Here is a 14,231-nt window from a genome sequence, read left to right on the forward strand (position 1 = left end):
GTTTCTCTTAAGTATTTTCATTCTTAATCAAACCCTTCCAAGGATTAAAGATACTCTCTAGGAATGTAATTATTTTCTTAGCTAATCGAGGTTGCTAATCGACCAGAGATTTGGGCTGGTTGGTTACCCTGACAAGGCAACCAGGGTCCCTATTTCTGGTTGTAACTGAAACTATATAACTTAAAGGGAGGCCTTCTTATAAAGAGGCTAAACAGATTTTCTCTTTAAATTTTACTTTGAGTTTAATTAACTTTGAGTTTCTTGGACTCTTAAGAAGAAAACTTAAATGGAAAAATTAAATGGAAACATTTAACTAAAGATCTCTGAACTTGATATCCTGCATTCGTTTCATCTTCCTGCTTGTAGATATTGAAATGATATCTGATTAAATTCTGTAAACCTCAAAGCACAATAGAATTTGTCATGAAACTTCAGGGTACACTACTGATGCTTGCCCAGGCCCACAGGGTCCAGTGTGACCTCTCCCTTGTTTATTCCCCTAAGTAATTCATCCTCTGTTTATTAAGCAATATCTATATGATTTTCTTCCTCTTCCTCAAATTATACACCCTTGTCCTGGCCTCAAGGCCTTTGCACGAGTTGCCTCTCCTGCCTGGAAAGCCCTGGACTCAAATCCTCTCATAGCTGGTGTCTTCTCTGCAGTCCAGGTCTCAGCACCAATGTCCATCTTCACAGATGCCTTCTTCAACTCTCAAGCACACTTACTCCCCTTTCCCCAGTTCACCATCCAAGTCACAGTCTATACGCTATTATAGTAATCTATTTATTGTCTGTAGTTGCAATTGTCTTTCTGGTCTACTATCTGATGTTCCCACTGGAATGTGTATTTCTTGAGTGCAGGGTTCTTGTGGTCTAGTTCACCACCATGAACACTAGTACCTAGAACTGTATGAATAACTTAGAGTTAAATAGATGGGAAAACGAGTGACTATTAACCCATCATTGGTTTTTTTGCTTTTCAGACCTGTGTTCCTGAATGCACTCATTCTCTCAAAATGGGGACCTGTCCTAAGGACTGGCCTAGTCGTGGGGAGATAACCTTCCAGGACTATCAGATGAGATACAGAGACAATACCCCTCTGGTTCTCAATGGGCTCAACTTGAACATACAAAGTGGGCAGACTGTTGGGATCGTTGGAAGAACAGGTTCCGGTGAGGGCAAGCTCTGCCCTGGGTTTTTTTCCATTGTATTCTTTGACTCTTCACTGAACACACTAGTTCAGAAACACCAGAGAGTGATGACTATGTATGTTGAATTGACTGTTATTTTCCCTCTAATCTCCTTACTGTAAATTAGGATTTCAGGTTAAATGGGTGTGTGGGGTTGGAAGCAACCATACATCCATTTTTGAATTAATTAAATGAGAATCATCCTAGTGAAATGAGGCCCAGAGGGTGAGTTGTATGCTAAAGGCCCCCATGGGAATGAGTGGGTTAACTGTAACCCTCCTCTCCGGGGGTTCTGCCTGCATAGTCATCCACATAGAGCCATTTTAATTGCATTAAAAATTCTCTTAATTAAATGCTTGGATGTAATGGAAGTACAAACTGATGTTTGATTTGTTGTTCTGGCTTTTCACTGTTCCCAGGAAAGTCATCGTTGGGAATGGCCTTGTTCCGCCTGGTGGAGCCAGCTGGAGGCACGATCCTCATTGATGAGGTGGATATCTGCACCATCGGCTTGGAAGACCTCCGAACCAAGTTGACTGTGATCCCCCAGGACCCTGTCCTGTTTGTAGGTACAGTAAGGTAGCTGTTTTTGATCATTGTGTATTCCTATTTTGTGATAGTAAGCCAGACCGTAGCGTAGTTTCACAAAGTCCCTGGGGTGTAGATGGCTCAGAGCTGTCTTATCTCAGGGAAGCAGCATCCTTAGGGTCTGTTTTTGAGTAAAGTCTGGGTGGGGGAAGCTGGGGAATAGGGCTGTGAACCTTACTGGTATTTCAGAAACTACATTATTAATAATCAAAATGCTTTTAAATGTAGGGTGAGTAGATATCCCAGTTGGCCCTGAATAGACCTGTTATGGCTGTGTACCTGCATCCCATCAGGCTTAGAAATGGCCATTCTCAAAAGTACCCAGAATGCACAATAGAAAAAATGGCTCTCCTGTGTATGTAGCCATCTCCTGGGAAGCGCATCAATTCATTCCTACTAAAGAGCAAAAAGAAGTAAAACAAAACAAAACAAAACAAAAACCTCCAGCAGAGTTGCAATGTCTATGGGCTCAGAATTGGACGTCGAGGCAGAAGGGGGAAACCATGGCCTCTCAGTTGGTCCAGTGACAGGGACATTCCTCCCATTGAGCTGCAGATGAGTCGGAAGTACTGTGTTTAGCTGGTTGTATGAGAAATACATTATATATTTTGAAACACTAGCTGCCCATCCTGTCTGTGCACAGCCATGGAAGCAGCAGATGTACTTCTTGCCTCTGAAGGTTGAGGGAATGGAATGCCAGTGTGAGCATTCCTCACTTTCTCTGTCTCTGTCAAGAATCTATGCAAGGTCACTCCTGCTTTGCTTCACAGGGACTTGGAGTGGCCCACAGGTGTCTTCCTGAGTGCCTACCTGTGTGCCGCCATTCAGCAAGGTTTCATGTTTCCCTGCCTGCCTTGGAAGTCTCTGTTCCATCACAGTTGAGCGTCTTTGGTTTTCTGGTGTGGGCTAAGGACAGCTCTTGGAGCTGTAGTCTCCTCACATACCTCCTGATCTTCCCTATGTGCTACAGGCCTTGCCTTTTCTAGCTTTTAGAGGCTGTCTGTATTCCTCAGCCTGTGTACCCCTTCCAGCATTGCATCTCCTCCTCCTTCTCCCATCTTTGGAATACGTTCCCATCCTCTTGTCTTCTGAAATCCAGCTCCTTCTCTTCTCCTTTGTTGCAGGTACAACTTGGATCCCTTTGGGAGTCAGACTGATGAGATGCTCTGGCATGTTCTGGAGAGAACATTTATGAAAGACACAGTAGGTTTCTGGGGCCATTCAGTATGAATCCATTTCCCCAGCTCCAGTGCACTAGATACCTGGCCTAGGTTTAACTTTGACAATCACCTGGGCTAGCACTTTATTCATGGGTACCACAAGAGTCAGTAAGATGTGATCCTTACTTGCTCTTCATTATGAAAAGCAATCACGGGTACTATTTATTAGGGCTCTGCAATGACCCAATCGAGAGCTTCGTGGATTTATCTCACTTGGTCCTTAAGACAGCCATCAGAGGTTGGTACTCCTACCCTTCATTTTAGAGTTGCAGGAATTGAGGCTCAAGGGAGAGATATGTCCAGGCCAGTGAGTAGCAGAAAGGAGCCTTGGGTGCAAGTCCACCTGATCCTACAGCCAGGGATGCCCCAGTGCTCTGTCAGTGACCTCGTTTTCTTATCAAAAGAAATAAATCGCAGAAAAATGAGAGGATGTGACATATTCTGAGAAGGGCACTATGGCTGGTTTAAGGGCACTGAGCCATCTGTAACATGGAACCCTGCCTATCAGACCAGGAGCTTCAGCCAGGGTCAGCTGGTGAGCCTGGTCACCTCTGCAGCCCAGGGGCATCCATGCAAGCACCTCTCAAAGCCACTCTGGCTAGTTGCACCAGATAAGTCAATTCCTGCCATACCCTCCCCAGGGAACTCTCCCACCCAACCTTTATTTTGTTCATGAAAATAGTGACCCTGAAAGCTGTTTCCACTGTGTATTCTCTGGAAGTATATGTGCATAATTTGTATTCTTTTGGTCAATTGTCCATGGGGCTCTATGAGTCACACTGTGATTTTAAATTATTAATGTCCTCCTACTCCCTGGTCTTTCCCTGGTGCCTGTTTGCAATATTGAAATGATTGCTGTTTTGCTCTTTCTTTTCCACAGTAAAATAAAGCAAGCTGATGAATGCAAGAGAAGGGGGCAATCAATATAGACTATGTAGGACAATTTTATAGATCATCAGCATAAATGTGGCATTTTCTATGTTTTATAGATAATGAAACTCCCGGAAAAATTACAGGCAGAAGTCACAGAAAATGGGGAAAACTTCTCAGTGGGGGAACGTCAGCTGCTTTGTATGGCCCGAGCACTTCTCCGTAATTCAAAAGTAAGGAAGCAGTACAGAAAACGGATCGGTCAAATTTCAGATATGTCCTGCAGTGCTGCTCAGTCCAGGAGATAGAGCCACACGTTCATCTTTCAGCAAAGACGGAGCAATTGAGCCATTTAAAAACAGATTGCTTTTTCTTAAGACAAAGTCGTGAGGGGTAAAAATTGAAAAATAACAGCCATTTACAGCTGTAGCAACTTCCTCCCCTGGGCTCCCCCCTGGGAAGTATTGCTTAGGTATTCTCTCTGCTCTTTTATGTGAGTTGAGCTTGAAATATCTACCTCTCACTTTTTCCTTTGCCCCTGAACAATTCTGAATCCTCAGAAGCAGTACCCAGGACAGTCAAGCAGTCCATCAAAATGCTAGTAAATATGATTTGTAACATTTATGCTTACTTTTCTTAGTGACTTAGCTAGCTTTACTTACCGATCTCCTGGAGAGAGGAAGAGAATGCTATTGTTTTGGAAATCCTACTCTGAGTGCTCATCAAAGGCGTGACCCATTGTGTCTGTTCTCTGAGCCATGGATGTGTCTGAGGTCTACTGTGGCACTGCTCATACCAAGTACATATGTCTCTTTTGACTTCATACTCATAATAAGGTCCGACCTCCTTTCACATATGAGGGAACAGAGCTTTGAAGAAGTGAAGTAACTTGGCCAAAGTCCAGTGGAGTTAGAAGCAGAGTTTATTTAAGTCCTCTAATTTGTAAAATTAAATCAGTGCCATAGTAGGTAGATTAATGCTCCTCTCCCCACCCTCTCAAAGTTATTCATGCCACGATACTTGAAACCTGTGAATACATCCCCCTTACAGGCAAAAGGGCAGATATGATTAAGAATCTTGAGATGGGCAGATTATCCTAGATCTGAGTGGGCTTAGTATATTACCTGTATCTTTATTAAAAAAAAAAAAAACAACAAGAAGAGTCAAAGAAGTGATTCCAGGTAGGGGCCATGGGCTGAGGAATGTAGGTGGCCCCTATAAGTTGGAAAAGACATAGCACTGTTTCTTCTCTGCAGAAGGAATGAAACCCTGACAATAGCTCAATTTTAGGATCTTGACTTCCAGAACTGTAATATGATAAACTTGTATCATTTTAAATCTCTTCAGTTTGCAGTAATTTGTTACAGCAGCAGTAGCAAATGAGTCTAAGTGTTGTTACAATAGATACCCCATGCTAACTCATATTATACCTATTTGTAGTGTTAGAATGAAACACTTAAAAGAGAAAAGCAAAGAATATACAACCTTGTTCCTCTAGAAAATCCCCTAAAGAGGGTGGCATAATTTGACTTTTATCTCAGTTTACTTTTTGTAATTTTTTAAGATGGACGCTTAGCTCATTATTTTCCAGCTTAATTTTCTCTCTCACTTTTGTACTTTTATTGGTGCAGTGTAATTATATATCACAGTGAGCTTCATAGTGATGCATTATTTTTCCTCTTTTTAGTAGAGCCAAGACTACGAATTTTCCTCGATACAGCTTTGGCTTAGTGTAATTTTTTACAACATTCCTTCCTTGACAGATCATTCTCCTTGATGAAGCCACTGCCTCCATGGATTCCAAGACAGACACCCTTGTTCAGAGCACCATCAAAGATGCCTTCAAAGGCTGCACAGTGTTGACTATCGCCCACCGCCTAAACACAGTTCTGAATTGTGACAGTGTCCTGGTCATGGAAAATGGAAAGGTGCTGAAAGCTCTGGTTGATTTCACTTCCCCCAATGCTTCAGTGGCTTGGGATTTATGGTGGGTAGACTTTTTTTTAATTTAAATTTCTTCCTTGACTTTTAGGTGATTGAGTTTGACAAGCCAGAAGTCCTTGCAGAGAAGCCTGATTCTGCCTTTGCAATGTTACTAGCATCAGAAGTCCGACTGTAAAGGTCTCTGGGGCTTTGGATGAGAGGAGGCAGTGGATGTGTGAGATGAGTTGGAGGAGACTGCAGGAGAAGAGCTATCATCTCAGCAGGCAGACCGGGCGATGCCTCTCCACCCCTGGATTTCTAGTAGAGCTGGGCTGAGGTTGTGCCACTTTCCTGCTCAAACTGTGCTACCTCACCTTGCTTGGCAGGCTCAGGGTTGGTTCTGGGTGGTGAACAGGGGGAGATGAAGCTAGAGGACTAAGAAACTTCCCCTCACTTCCTAAAATCCCAAAGGTCCTTCTTGTGTTCCCACCAATACCAACCCAGTGCTTGAGAATGGAAACACTGTAACTTTCTTTTAAAAATCAGTCAAAGTGAACAGAATGGGAAAGTGCCTAAGGATGGAGTTTGCAAAGGTTTGCCTCATTATCAGAATAGAAAAGAATGGAGTTCTCTTCTTGTTTAATTTCTATTTGCTTCTCTCTTGACCATTTGACATGAAGTAACTACACATATCTGTAACATGAAAGACTGACTATAGTGTTTGGCAAAAAATTAATAAATCATATTGTGTGTTCCAATTGATCTGTTAAAAATAACCAGGAAAACAAAATGCTGGAGTTTCTCTATAAATGACATTTTTATATCTTCTTTATTGGACATTAAAAATTATTTTAATGAAGATACTCCAATTCCCATATTATTTCTTCTCATAGACCCTCATGGCCTTCTCCTTGATTCAGTAATAAACATACACAATCATTCACCAAATAAAAGGCTTTATTTCCAACTTCAAAGTTTGCTCTGATGAATCCAGGAAAGACAAATTTCTAGTAGCCCAGGAGTGACCTCCATTAGTTTGTGATGACATTTGGGGGGTGGGATAGAAATTCTGTTGGGCTTTTGTGCAATATTTGCTAAGAGACACACCTCTGGGTCTGGTCAGGCTCCATATACCACTTTCATTCCATTCCCCTTCTGAGTCTCAATCAAATACTTCTCCCATCCTTCTAAACATGGAGGAAAGCAGTGCCTGGCACAAATGAGCGTTCAAGAAACACTTGTGGAACTGGGCATGGTGGCACAGCTTTCAATCCTAGTACCTGGGAGACTTGAGACAGGATTGCAGGCTGGAGACCAGCTGCAGCAGTTTAGCAAACCCTCAGTAACTTAGCTAGGCCCTGTTTCAAAAATAAATAAATAAAGTGGTCTGGGGGTGCAGCTCAGAGATATAATGCCCCTAGGTTAAGTTCTAAGTATCACTGTCCCCCCAACAAAACCAAAAACAAAATTCTAGTGGCATGCACAAATGATATCTACTGAACTCAAACAAATGTCCCCTCCTGGGTATATTTGCATGTTAAAGGCATAATCTGGAGATACTGGGATTTCTAGTTAATATGCAGAGCAGCCAGCATCTCAAAGGCTGGGTTGTGGCATTTATCTTCAACAAAGCATTCTCCATTCCCCTCTGGCCAACACCAGGCAGATGTGTGCCAGGCCAGAGGCAAGGCCAGCACAGCTGGTCCCAGGGAGAACTCCCAGTCTGGTGAGTGTGCGAATACCCCAGCTCGGGCAGTTCAGCATCTATTTTGCCATTAGGAAGGCATGCTCTCAGAAGGTTGTGGCTGAAAAGGACATTAGTGAGGGGTTCCTTTCATGGGCAGCACCATTTCAAGTATTGACCCCTCTGAAAGAATATACCATACCGTTCCTGTGATCTGTGCTTTTTCTCAGGTGTATGACACTGATCTGAGGTCATCACCTCCATCCACAGGGTTCTGGAGCAAGCTGAGTGCAGTTATCACCGTGTTGGATGCCCCACAACTCACCTGATATGGCAGGCAGACCCAGAAATCCCTGCCAGCCCTGGGAACCTTTGCCAGTTGTGTGGTATGAGGATGGTGGTTGATTCTCTACCAACTTGGCACCAGCCAGCCAATCCATCTACAATTTTGAGGAGGTGTGTCCACAAAGGCAGAGGTGAGCCACAATGATTCCTCCTGCTCATTCAGATGCCGGGAGAAATGGCTCACCTCTACCATTCCTTTCCTTCCTGCCACACTCTCTGTGGCTTGTGCCAGCAGAAAAGAATGCAGTTATCCATCCTGACATCTGCTTGGGCTTCACAATATGCCAAAATCCATGAGTCATTTCACTGAGTCCTTGCCTTACCCCTGAGATGGAAGTTGAGGGTCATGGAGACTATGAACTTAGCTACAGACACACAGGAGGGAAGGGACAGACATAGGACTGGACCCCTGACTAGTTAGACTCCAGGTCTGACCTGCTCCTATCCCTGCACCACAGAGCCCTCTGTCCTTTCAGGGGTGGTGGTGGCCATCAGTGTCACATATGGTGGAGAGTGACTTCTGAGGGTGGGCTCTTGGCATATAGGGCATGGAACCATCTTAGTAAACCCCCTAACCCACCACTATTGTCACTAAAATGCCAGCTAAGGAGAGACTATGTTGAATAATAACAATAATAATAATAACACTTAACTAGTACTCTTCAAAATGCAGGCTAAGTTCATTGAATCCCTACTGTTTGGAGTTTGATTACTGCTTTCACCACAGGAGGATACTTGGAAGGCAGCAGATACCACTTCCCAGCCTTCAGAATTGAGAACAATACATGTCTATTTTATAAAATACCTTAGTCTAGGGTATTTTGTTATAGAAACCCAAATGGATTGAACAATACAAGTGTTATCCTACTGATGAAGAAACTGATGAGCAGAGACCAAGGTCCCCTCACTAGTGAGATTAAAACCCTGGCAGGCTGACTGTAAAACCTGTCCTCTTAAATTCTATGTAATAGGTTTTAAGCATTTCAAAATGGCGACTGAGGGACACAGCACTTCTCAGTAGGTAAAATAAAGTTCAACTACCTAGAAGGCAGTGTCTTAAGCAACAAAATAAATATATCTCAGGAACCAAAACAGAACCAGGAACCTCGGTGGAAGGAATCCAGAAACCTTGAACTGCGAGATCCACTGCCAAAAAAAAAAAAAAAGAAGAAAAAAAAGTTCAGGCATCGGACCTGCTGCAGACACAACCGGGCTGCCTGCCGGCGCCAGCGTGGGTTGCTGCCCCTAACCGCAATTCCTGAACCTGACTGACACCACCATGGAAAAATAACCCAGGAGTTTGAAAATGGACATAGAGCTCCAACATCTTAAGCAGCGAGCGGCGCCCAAGCCAGAAGCCTGTGTGCTCAACAAAGACACAGTGAGTCCTCCAGACACCTGGATCAAGGAAGCCAGGTATCTGAGTGTGTCCAGAGAAGCTGTGGGTGTTAGCATGTGTCCCAGGTCCAGCACTAGCCCTGTCCCCCGCCCCAGGACCCAGCGCTATCATTGTGTGCCCTGCCCGTGCCCCAGGACCCACACTAGTTGTCTGTGCCCCCCCCACCCCTAGACTTGGCACTCACCTTGTGCGTCTAGCCCGTGTGCCCTGCCCGAACCTGGGCCCTAGCCTCGTGGGCCCTGCCCACTCCACGGGTGGTGAAACCTGTGTGCAGCCCACCCACACCCAGAGACCGGGAGCTATCTTTGGGCCCCAGCCCACGCACTGGATCCAGCACTGGCCGGGTATGCCTCCCCCATGCCCTGGGACCTAGTGTTAACCTCGTGCACCCTGCCTGAGCCAGAGACCAGTGCTACACCCTGTGCTACAACTGTACCCCCAGACCCGTCTGTGCCCGCCCTGCACCCCTGACCCACCACTGGCTGTCTATGCCCCCTGTGCAGCTGGAGACTTGGTGCTAGTCTAGAGTGCCCAGCCCACACCCTGGGTCGGGCTTTTGCCCTGTGCAACCTGCTGAGGCCAGGACCAGGCGCTAGGCATCTGTGCCCACCCGGACCCATGTCCAGTGATAGCTGTGCTCCCAGCCTGCACCCTGGGACCTGGCAGCACTCTGGCGGTAGTTGTGTGTGCCCAGGGACCCTACAGCAACCCTATCCCCAGGGTACATCTTGGGACCCCACGGGCTAGCCCTGTTAGAATATCCAGAGACAAAGGTAAAGTCATCAAGACACAATACCTGCACAGGGCCTCAGGGGGAGGTCCCAAGTCTACTTTGGACATCCTCCACCCCTGTGGTAGGGAAGCACAGGCCTGAGTCTAGGGTGAAGAGTGTAGAGGTGCTGACTACAGGCTGGAAATACACAGAACCCGGGACTTGTTCAGAATTTATTAACAGTGAAACCAGATGCCCTGACACCTAAATCCAAAGTTGTCAAAGGAAAGAAATGTGTCCAAACACTAAGGGAGTGGCTTAAGAAGCTGACAATAGAGTACAGAGCAAATTAAGAGACAATGGATTATAGTCTGAAAGCTACCACAGCAATCAGACATTCAAATATTATATGGATCCGACCCCATATTAGGACTGATTTGTTGTTGTTGTTGTTGTTTTGTTGTTGCTGTGCTTTGTTTTCCCCTGCTTTCTTTTACTTTTATTTGGGTTTTGTTTATATATTTGATAGTTTGCTTTGTTTTCTGGTCTCAAACAGTTGCTAGTTCTTTTTATTTTATTCTTGTCATTTTTTCCTCTTTCTACTCTTTTTTTCTTTTTCCTCTTTGGGTTTTTTTTTTCTTTGATTATACAGTAGTTAGCTTTTGTATCTTGTGTTTATACTTTATTTGTTCCTTTCCCCACCCCTCTTACAAACTTCCCCACTCTAACCTGTCTACTATCTTCCCTCAAAACATTTTCCTGTAATATATCTCCTTGTTTAATATTCAAAGTATTTCATATCTCCATACTAGCTACAAGAGTCCTACTATTTAACTCTCTCTCATTCTCAACAAGCTATTACCTTATCATACTTAAATTCTTACTCAACCTAAATATATCCTCTACCTAACCCGACTCCTTTACCCATCACCCAAAGCTCAACATTGGAAAAAGCACTGCTGACCTGCTGATACCTCTAAATTCCTAATACTCAGATTAGATTAGACATAATACTCACAAACAATGGGTAGACATCAGAAAAACAGGACTGAGAACATTGAAAATACAAGAACCAGGAATAATGAAGAGACAACAGAAATCACAAATACTGACCTACAAGAAATGCAAGAAGGGGAGTTCAAAATCTTGATCTACAATATGATGAAAGGCTTTAAAACAAGTATATTGAAAATGAAAGAGGAAATTGAAACACTAAGAATAGAAACACTCAGAAAGAGGTCTGGAATGAAATTAGTCAATAAATGAAATGAAGACAGCACAATAGAAAGAAATTCTGGAAGATTAGATGAAATGGTAAGTAGAGTATCACTGTTAGAAGATAGTTCATTGAAAACTGAAAACACAGTCAACAGCAAATAGAAATCAGTACAGCAGCAAAACCTAAACATCCAGCAACTATGGGACAATATGAAGCGTCCTAACTTATGCATAAAAGGCATTGAAGAAGGGATAGAAGTACAGACCAAGGACATCCATAATCTCTTCAAAGAAGTAATTTTAGAGAATTATCCAAACATGGAAAGAGACATGGATCTTCACGTTCAGGAGACATACAGAACGCCACTAAGACCAAATCAAAGAAGAATGTCCCCACGTCATATAATAATCAAAATGACCAACATAGACATCAAGGAAAGAATCTTAAAAGCAGTGAGAACAGAAGTACGGGTGACATATAGAAGCAAAACAATAAGAATCACTCCAGACTATACATCCCAAGTCATGAATGCCAGGAGAGACTAGTATGATGTGATCCAGACCCTAGAAGAAAACAACTTGCAACAACAACTACTATATACAGCAAAACTATTATTCAAAACTGATGGAGAAACAAAAGTGTTTCAAGATAAGCAGAACTTCAAAAAATTCATGAATTCCAAGCCAACAGTAGAGAAAATACTTAAAGAAATAAGAAAATACATAAAGAAGAAAGGAGAAGCAGACTACAGAACCAGAGAAGAGATGAAGTTGATTAGCAGGGCATCTAAGAAAGAAGAAATAATACTATATCCAACAGAAGATAGAACACAAAATGACAGAAAACAACATATTTCAATAATAACACTGAATGTCAAAGAACTTAACTCTCCAATCAAAAGACACAGACTGGCAATGTGGATTAAAAAATATAATCCAAATATATGCAGTTTGCAAGAAACACACCTTACAGCAAAAGACATTCACAGACGGAAAGTGAAAGGATGAAAAAACATATATCATGCCAATGGGGACCCAAAACAGGCAGGAGTAGCAACACTGATATCCAACAAAACAGACTTTAAGCTAAAACACATCAGAAGAGACAAAGAAGGGCACTTCCTCTTATTAAAAGGAACAATCCACCAAGAAGATATAATGATAGTAAATGTTTATGCCCTGAATGTGGGTACAGCCACATTTGTAAAACAAATCCTCTTGGACATCAGATCTCAATAGACCCAAATACAATAATAGTGGGAGACTTCAATACACCTCTCACACCACTGGATAGACCTTCAAGGCAAAAGATGAGTAAAGACTCTTCAGAACTAATGAAAACTATAAACCAAATGGACTTAATAGACATACAGAATATTTCAACCAGGAACAACAGAATACACATTCTTCTCAGCAGCCCATAGAACCTTCTCCAAAATAGCTCACATTATGGGACACAAAGAAAGCACCAGCAAATTCAAAAGATGTAACATAATTCCCTGCAGCTTTTCAGACCATAATGGAATGAAAGTAGAAATCAACAACAGGAAACCCAAAATAAACTATTTAAATACATGGAGATTGAATGATACACTCTTGAATGACAAGTGGGTAAGATTGGAAATTGGGGGAGAAATAAAGAAATTTCTGGAATTAAATGAAAATAGAGAAGCAACTTACCAAAATCTATGGGATACTTTGAAGGCAGTGTTGAGAGGAAAGTTCATAGCATTGAGTGGCCACATAAGAACAGAAAGTCACCATGCAAACAACCTAATGACACAACTCAAAGACCTAGAAAGACTGCAACAGTCTAATCCCAAAGCCAGCAGAAGGCAGGAAATTATTAAAATCAGAGCAGAAATAAATAAAATAGAAAACCAAAAAACAATTCAAAGAATCAACAAAACAAAAAACTGGTTCTTTGAGGAGATTAATAAGATTGACAAACCCCTGGCCAACCTAATCAAAAGAAAGAGAAAATCAACTCAAATGATTAAAATCAGGAATGAAAAAGGAGACATCACCACAGACAGAGGGGAAATTCAAAAGATTATCAGAAACTATTTTGACAATTTATACTCCAACCGACTGGAAAACATGGAAGGAATCGATAGATTTCTAAGCACATATAACCTAACTAAACTGAACCAAGAGGACATAGCAAGCCTAAACCAACCAATAGCAAACAAAGAAATAGAAACAGCAATCAAAATTCTGCCAACAAAGAAAAGCCCAGGCCCTGATGAGTTCCCAGCTGAATTCTACAAAACTCTCCCTAATTCCTTCTATGAGGCCAGTATCACATTAATCCCCAAACCAAATAAAGATACTTCAAGAAAGGAAAATTACAGATTAATATCCTTAATGAACATAGATGCAAAAATTCTAAACAAAATACTAACTATATGCATTCAAAACCATATCAAGACAATTGTACACCATGACCAAGTTGGTTTCATCCCAGAAAAGCAAGGCGGGTTCAACATATGCAAATCAATACATGTTATTCACCACATATAGAACTAAGAACAAAAACCTCATGATCACTTCAATAGATGCTGAAAAAGCATTTGACAAAATCCAACACCCATTTATCTTAAAAACACTGTAGAAAATTGGAATAGAAGGAACATATTTCAACACCAAAAGGCTATATACAATAAACCCAAAGGCAACATCATAGTGAATGGAGAAAAATGTCAAGAATTCCCTTTAAAAATCAGGCACAAGACAAAGATGCCCATTATCACAACTCCTTTTCAATATAGTCCTTGAGACTCTTGCCACAGCAGTAAGACAAGAGAGGGAAATCAAAGGAATTCAAATAGGAAGAGAGGAGCTAAAACTATCTTTATTTGCAGATGATATGATTCTTTATCTAGAAGATCCAATGAACTCAACTCAAAGACTTTTCAAGCTCATTAACCAATTCAGCAAAGTTGTAGGATACAAAATCAACCTGAAGAAATCAGTTGCTTTTCTTTATGCCAACAATGAATCCACAATGAAAGAAATAAAGAAAACTATTCAATTTACTATAACCTCTAAACCAATAAAATGCCTAGGAATAAACCTAAC

The 14,231-nt window shown here is 42.1% G+C and overlaps 1 protein-coding gene across 4 annotated transcripts in view; it reads left to right on the forward strand.

Moving 5' to 3' along the window:
• The window catches only part of LOC308267732 (ATP-binding cassette sub-family C member 12), a gene marked incomplete at both ends in the record, with an annotated part of 61,289 nt that extends 55,301 nt beyond the window's left edge, over positions 1 to 5,988 (forward strand). For 3 of the 4 annotated variants that reach the window (XM_080702618.1, XM_080702617.1, XM_080702616.1), the window contains 6 exons: positions 984 to 1,173; positions 1,611 to 1,770; positions 2,904 to 2,982; positions 3,989 to 4,102; positions 5,633 to 5,797; positions 5,902 to 5,988. In XM_080702618.1, the coding sequence (XP_080558744.1) occupies positions 984 to 1,173; positions 1,611 to 1,770; positions 2,904 to 2,982; positions 3,989 to 4,102; positions 5,633 to 5,797; positions 5,902 to 5,988 (795 nt within the window). Of the gene's footprint in view, positions 1 to 983; positions 1,174 to 1,610; positions 1,771 to 2,903; positions 2,983 to 3,988; positions 4,103 to 5,632; positions 5,798 to 5,901 lie in introns of those variants that run through there. The other variant, XM_080702619.1, reaches the window with a different exon arrangement.
• Positions 5,989 to 14,231: the final 8,243 nt, after the last annotated feature.

Source organism: Muscardinus avellanarius (genome assembly GCF_963383645.1).
Source record: "Muscardinus avellanarius genome assembly, chromosome: 10".
Lineage (NCBI taxonomy): Eukaryota > Metazoa > Chordata > Mammalia > Rodentia > Gliridae > Muscardinus > Muscardinus avellanarius.